Raw genomic sequence first — 7020 nt, 5'->3', positions numbered from 1 at the left:
AGGCGCGGGCACCTGGCATCGCTCTCCTACGCAGTGGTTGCAGGTTGCTCCACGTCCCCATATGCTGGCTTCACAGGCTCACGGGCAGCTCTTCCTCCAGAGACCTACGGCAATGTCAATGCCGGCAGTTTCCTTCCTGCCTAGCCAGGGGCTTCCCCGCCTCTGAGCTCTGCTGCAGTTTTCTCTCCCAGCTTCTTCGCTCGTGGCCTCAGCCCAAAGCCAGACCCCTGGGCTCAGGGCCAGCACCCTGGACCACTGAACATTAAACTTGGGGTGCTGCTGCATGCCTGTCCTCCCAGCACTCTAGGAGACTGAAGCAGGAGGATCAACAGCTGAAGCCTGATCTGAGCGACTCACCAACACTGTTGTGCAGTTTAGCATGAAGGCCTTGGATTCAGCCCCTCCTGCAGTTAAAAGTGAAAGCCTTTCAGGTCCCCACTTCCTCCCTAGGTCTCATGGCCCTCGACAGTCTGGCTCCTGCCCATGCCCAGTCTAGCACCATCATTCCCATCTGCCTCTGGTCACAATCCAGATGCCACCAAGGCCAGCAGGTCATAGGTCCACACCCTCCTAAGCTGCCTTCTTGGGCAGCCCTGCCTCCCTGGCCCAGCCTTGTGGCCAGGGTGCTGACCTGCACACAGTGCACTAGCAGGGCTCGCAGACGAAAGATCCAGCTTGGGGCAGGACAGGTACACTTTATTGCAAGTCAGCTCCCCGCAGTGACCTCAGACCACACACCACACCCATCTGCCCTTTGCAGAGCAGCCCCACAACCCAGGAACACGACTTCTGGAGACTAGGACCCCCAGCCCCAACTTCTCACCCTCTTATATTGTGACCTGGCCAAAATGCCAGGCCCTCCTGCTCCCCAAGGCCACTTCTGGAAGAGTGAGGCCCTGCTGGCTGGTACAGGGAGGTAGCAGAGCCTGGCATCCACGCTAAAGATGGATGAGGCCCTCGGCCACAGGTGGAAAGGGCTCACCCTCCTCTCCCCGAGACGCTCTCCCCAGCCGCTTCATCTGGGTGACCAGAGACCAGAAGAGCCCCTCTAGCCAGTGTGCAGGTCAGGCACCAAGCTGGGCCCAGCCTGAGGGGGCCAAGAGGACAGGTCAGTGCCCAAGGACTTAGCAGACACAAGGGTTAAGGCCACACGGTTCGGCCCCTTTTCTACAGTTCAAGGCTGGCAGGGGGCGCCAGTGCCCTCCAAGGAGCTCAGCTCCGGTAGCTCCGGAGCACGTGCCCGGCGATCACCAGCCTCTGGATCTCACTGGTGCCCTCGTAGATCTCGGTGATGCGGGCATCACGGTAGTGCCGCTCAGCTGGCATCTCTGCCACATAACCCATGCCGCCCAGGATCTGAATCGTCTAAAATAGAAAGCAGGGGCTCAGGGGCACAAGATTCCACAAACACAAGGAACGACTGCACACAGTCAGCCACACGAAGGCTCAGCCAGGGCAAGGGCCGCATCCACGCAGGGCAGATGCTCACCTGGTGGCTGATGGCAGTTGCGGCCTCTGACGCAGCGAGCTTGGCCATGGCCGACTCCTAACCAGCAGGGATGGCAGTCAGCAACTTCACTTTGGGGAGCCCTAGCTCCGCCCCTCAGCAGGGGTGGGCCTGTGGGGGCTTAGCCCTGGCAAAGTGAACACACAAGCCCACCTCTGCCCAGGCAGACCCCTCCCCGAAGGGTCCCTTCCTGCCCCAGGCACCTTGGTGAAAGGTTTCTTATTGTCCTTCAGCATGGCAGCACGCCAGGTCAGCAGCCGGGCACTCTCCAGAGCCAGGGCCATGTCGGCCAGCTTGAACTGCAACAGCCCAGCCCCACTGTGAGCAGGTGCCCGCCCCATCCCAGGGCAGGTCAGAAAGAAAGGGGCCAGAAGGGCAAAAGCTGGGCCTCCCTCCCTGGCATCTAGGCCCAGTTCCTGATCGGTCCCTGGCTACCTGGATGCTCTGGAGCTTCGTGAGGGGTGCCCCAAAGGCCTTGCGGTTCTCAGCATAGTTCACGGCACAATCCAGGGCAGCCTGGGCAATGCCCAGGGCCTGGGAGGCGACACCGATGCGGCCCATGTCCAGGGTTTGCTGTGGGGACCACTCGGTCAGTGGTTATGGGCTGGAGTACAGGGCCTGGCCCCAAGGTGCCGCCCCCGGCCGGGCTCACCATGGCTATCTTGAAGCCCATCCCTGGCTCCCCCAACAGGTTCTCTTTGGGGATGCGACAGTCTTCAAAGATGAGGTTGGCTGTGGATGAGGCCCGGATGCCTAGCTTATCCTCCTTCTTCCCCAGCGTTAGGCCAGGTGTTGGCATGGGAACCAGGAAGGCACTGATGCCCTGAAAGCCACAGGATGCCAAGTGACTTTCTTGATGGCTGCCCCACCCTGATTCCAACAGTCCAGACATGAGCTCCAAGGCCCTCCCTGGGCTCCCTCAGCCAGGCCAGGCCCATCCCCTGCTGGCTTCAGGGATGGTGCAGCAAGCGGGGGGCAGGAGGGAGGGCAGGAAGGGTGCTGCAGGGCAGTTCCCATCAGGACCAGATGGTCCGCCTGGTCGCCCTACCCCACCTTGTTCTTCAGGGATCTGTCGGTGCTGGCGAAGACCACAGTGGCCGAGGCCTCCCAGGCATTGGTGATCCAGGCCTTGGTGCCATTCAGGATCCACGAGTCCCCGTCCTCGCGCGCTACGGTGGATGCAGCTCCAGCGTCACTGCCGTTCCCTGCCCCACACACAAACTCAGGACCCAGCACTGGTGACCCAGCCCCACCCTGCAACTGGGCTCCCAAGCCAGGGTGCAGCTGCAGCAGTCGCAAAGCTGCCAGACTGGTCCAAGAGGACACAGCGTCCTGTGCAGTAGCTAAAAGGACCCCTGCCTGCCCGTACCCCAGGCAGGGCCAGAATGTTCTCCATGGAAGATCCAGGCAGCCGCAGTTTGGCCCAGAGGTCCATACCAGAACCTCTCCTCTTGCTCTGACTAGCAACAGCCCCTCAGCTCCCACAAGGCCACAGTACCTGGTTCACTGAGGGCAAAGCAGCCAATTTTGTCGCCACTGGTGAAAGGGGTGATCCACTGCCGCTTCTGCTCTGGGGAGCCAAACTTCAGGATGGGGCCCAGGTAGAGAGACTGAGAGGAAAGTGGGTGGCAGTTGGAGGCCACCTCAAGGCCTGCTCTCTCCAGAGGCCCACCCACGGGACCCAGGTCAGAGACTGCAGGGCACGTCCCGGGGACCCAGGAAGCTCACGTTGTTGACACTCATGATGATGCCAGTGGAGGCGCAGCCCCGGCTGATCTCCTCTATGGCGATGGAGTAGGCCAGGTAGTCGAGGCCAGCCCCGCTGAGCTCCTCCGGCACGTCCATGGCCAGCAGCCCGAGCTCGCCCATCCTCTTCACCTGGTAAGGGAGGGAAGGAGGTCACAGCCTGGGGGTTGCTGGGCTGGTGCCAACCCTCCCTGGGCCCAGCCCCTCCAGCCCTGACCCAGCACCTGCAGACACTCAGGACGTGTGCCTCCTGCAGCCCGAGCCCCAGCCCAAAAGCTGACGTCCCAGCCCAGCTGCTCAACCATCCTGTCGCCACACCACCCCCCAGGTTGTTCACCTCTCTGCCCACGGCCACACCAGTGAGCAGACAGGCAGAAGGCACAGGAAGCCTTCAGAGGGCTGGGAGGTAAGGCACAGGGCAGCACGTGCCGCGCTGGCCTTCAGTCCCCTAAGCACACCATTGCCGTCCACCATGGGCTTTGCACACGCTGCCTCCTACGTTAGTAAAGCACTCTGTGGTCCTGCCGACCTCAGCACGAGCACTGTCTCTGTGGGCTGCCACCTCTGGCCACATTTAAGTCAAATCCTTAAATCACACACCTTTGCAGTACTTAGGCAGCTGGAATTTCTTATCAAGATGCTCATTTTGACTAAGCTCTTCTTCCTATGTGACCACGAAGTCAGAAACGATGTATTTTTCCTCACTGTTACATGTCTGATGCCAGTGAAAAAGTGAATGGATAAGAGCTTGAGGGGTGTGTGTGTGTGTGTGTGTGTGTGTTTGTGTGTGTGTGTGTTATTCAGAATGGGACCCAGGCCCTTAAGCAGACAGGCAAATGCTCTCCCCCTGAACGATGATCCCAGTGTTTTGTTTTGTTTCCTTTGGGGACACAGGCTCACTAAGCTGCCCAGGTTGGCCTTGAACTCGTGACCCTTTCTCAGCTTTCCAAATAGCTGGGATTACAGAGAAGCATAACCACGTCCAACTGAGCCTGGGATATCTGATTGGGGGATAACAACAGTAATAGTTAATAGCCAGTTCCTCCCACCTGCCAGACTCTACGAAGTGCTTCCGGTTTTGTTTTGCAGTAGAAGAAATTGCATCCTGGGCCTCGACCATGATAGGCCAGTGTGTACAGTACTTCACGCTTTCTGTGTAGCATCTCATTTGACTCTATAGAAAGTTCTCTGAGAAGAACGTTCTATGTTAACCTCACAGTACAGCTGGGGCAACTGGGTCTCAGATGGGTTAAGCAATCTGCCGAGGCCACAGAGCGTACAGGGTGGGACGAAAGCTGGCATCGAAGACAATCTTAACCAGCTCTGCCCATGCTGACCTACAACAAATCCTTCACCCTTGTCAGCCTGCTTTCCACCTGAGAAACATGGACCACCCAGCAGAACCTAACCTAAGGTCAGGGAAGAGGCAACTGAAACCAACCGTCTTTGGGGAACAGGTATAGGGCAAAGGATGGAGGGGATGCTGTTTTTTTTTCTTTCTTTTTTTTCTTTTGTGCATTGGAGCCTGAACCCGAGGGCCTTCTCACTGAGCCATATCCCCATCCCTTTTTTTGTTCTGAGATAAGGTCTCTGTAAGTCATTAAATTGTCTGGGGTGGGCTCAAACTCGTGATCCTCCTCAGCCTTCCCTTCCCAAGTGCTGGGGTGAGAGGCAGGCACCACCACACTGGCTTATTAGCCCTTGTCTCTACAGCTGTCCTTCAGAACCAGAGGGGAACCAAAGCAAACGGGCTCATGGCCCTGTAAGTAAAACACTACAGCCTTTGCACAGAACCTACACATGTCCTCCCATGCACTTTATCTTACTCATTTCTTTATCTGCTTGTGTATATCTGTGGTACTAGAGACAGTCCAAGCTGGGCTGTGCAAGCTGGGCGCACACTGTGCCACCGACATCCACCCGCTACATCCTCCTGTGGGCATGAAGTCCTGGCCACACGACTTACAATACCCAATACCATGCACACATGCAAGAAATGATGACAAGAAAGGGGCCCAGGTTCAGATGCAATTATTTCCCCTGAATGTATTCAATCCTTGGATGGCTGGATCTGCATGCAAAACTTGCAGGCACGGAGGGCAGCTGTAAGGACAGTGCTGTGACTTCGTCCCCACACCACTGTGACATGAGGGAGCGGAACTTTATAATCAGAGTTACTTTTGGATTATAAAAATTTCACACGCCCCTCCCATAAATAGTGATTAATCTCAGGCTTTGTGGTTATGGTCACCAACTGGCAAGTCCTTCTGACCGGGACACGAGCTGCTGCAGTTCTGTGACAATCTGCGTCCCAGGAGGAAATCACTCAACCCTGCTGAACTGACCCTCTGGGAAGCTCCTGCAGGTGACATTCAGCATGCGGGGGAGGGGGGGGCATGCTACAACATGCCCGAGGCACAAATTCACCTGCTGGCTCAGTGCTGCCAGCCCTGGGCGCCCCCACACCCTGAAATCCCAGGGGGACACACAGGGGAGCAAGCAACTGGGGGGAGTCAGAGTGGTGGCCCCGAGTCCTCACTCTGGGTCCTTTGCTCTTGGGGTGCCAGAAATGAACAGCTCATGAAATGCACCTCCTCCAGCCTCCTCCTAGTGAGGGCTGCATGTACCAGGCCCTGGGCTCCATCCTCAGTCCCACAAACATAAATATATCAATAAAAACAAAGAGGACACTGGTTTATTGAAAGAACAGTTAATGCTTAATTTTTGCTTTTTTTTATTATTTTTAACCGATTTTGCATCTTGTGTGTGGTAATCTGAACAACTGCTTTGACGATAACACGCAGTATAACAATTACTGCTCATTTCCTTTCTTGTTTTGAAGTTCTGTATAGTTTTAATGTTTTTTGTTGTTTCATTTGTTTTTATTTTGTATTTCAGGGAAGGTGTTCAGGGTCTCACTACTAGATTGGACTCAGAGTGATCTGCCAGCTTACAGCCTCCCACAAGCTGGGAATTAGCACCCCACCACGCCCAGTCTCAATTGCGGGCTCAGCACGCCCTGGGGCAGGACCAGCAGGCAGGCCCGGGGATCACACCCCCGGCCCCTGTGCCTGCTTGCAGGCACTTTAATCTGCTGAGCTATTTGGCTGGCAGAATTGTAATTATTAAAAAAAAAAAAAAAAAAAACCAACACAAGAGCACTTGGCTCCCAGGCTTCCGGCTTTGGGATATGAGCTTCTCTTCTCATGCATGACTTTGTGTCCTCACCAGGAGCCAAGCGAATGCCACCAGATCTGGGACCTTGAGCCCTCAGAACTATGAGCTAAATAAACCTTTTTTATGTATAATTTTTTATTTTTTATTTGGTACAGGTACTTTTATTCATGTCTGCATTGGCTTGTTTTCAGCCTCCCCAGCGCTGGGATTATAGGTGTGCGCCACCACACTTGGTCTCAGTGGCTGGCTCAGCATGGCCCAGGGACAGGGCCGATGTGGCATGTGGTACCAGGGATTGAACCCCAGCCCCTGTGCTTGCCTAAGCAGGTGCTTAGTCTGCTGAGCTACCTCCTCTTAACACAAGGAAAAAAGAAAACAATATCTTCTAACAATACTTTCAGTCACTTCTAAAAGTTTCTGAAAAATTAATTTATCCTCAGTATGCCTAAGTTCACTATAGTCAAAACTAATTCCCTTTAAAAAAAATAAAACTGGGCTGGAGAGATGGCTCAGTGGTCTAAAGCACCTACTTGGAACAAGCTTGGCAAAGCACAGGGACCGTGGTTCAATCCCCCAGCACCACATGCCAG

General features: G+C 55.5%; 1 protein-coding gene across 2 annotated transcripts in view; it reads right to left on the bottom strand.

Annotated features, from left to right (window-relative positions):
* Window positions 1–681: 681 nt before the first annotated feature.
* Acads (acyl-CoA dehydrogenase short chain) overlaps window positions 682–7020 on the bottom strand; it is a 17031-nt gene continuing 10692 nt past the window's right edge. For both annotated transcript variants that reach the window (XM_023720984.1, XM_004636263.3), the window contains exons 3-10: window positions 3236–3385; window positions 3006–3117; window positions 2561–2712; window positions 2160–2330; window positions 1943–2080; window positions 1711–1806; window positions 1490–1546; window positions 682–1365 (exon numbers count right to left, since the gene is read on the bottom strand). In XM_023720984.1, the coding sequence (XP_023576752.1) occupies window positions 1213–1365; window positions 1490–1546; window positions 1711–1806; window positions 1943–2080; window positions 2160–2330; window positions 2561–2712; window positions 3006–3117; window positions 3236–3385 (1029 nt within the window). In that variant the 3' untranslated portion in view covers window positions 682–1212. The remainder of the gene's footprint in view (window positions 1366–1489; window positions 1547–1710; window positions 1807–1942; window positions 2081–2159; window positions 2331–2560; window positions 2713–3005; window positions 3118–3235; window positions 3386–7020) is intronic.

Source organism: Octodon degus, unplaced genomic scaffold (genome assembly GCF_000260255.1).
Source record: "Octodon degus isolate 3935 unplaced genomic scaffold, OctDeg1.0 scaffold00079, whole genome shotgun sequence".
NCBI lineage: Eukaryota > Metazoa > Chordata > Mammalia > Rodentia > Octodontidae > Octodon > Octodon degus.
This window is presented reverse-complemented; position numbering and strand designations above follow the sequence as displayed.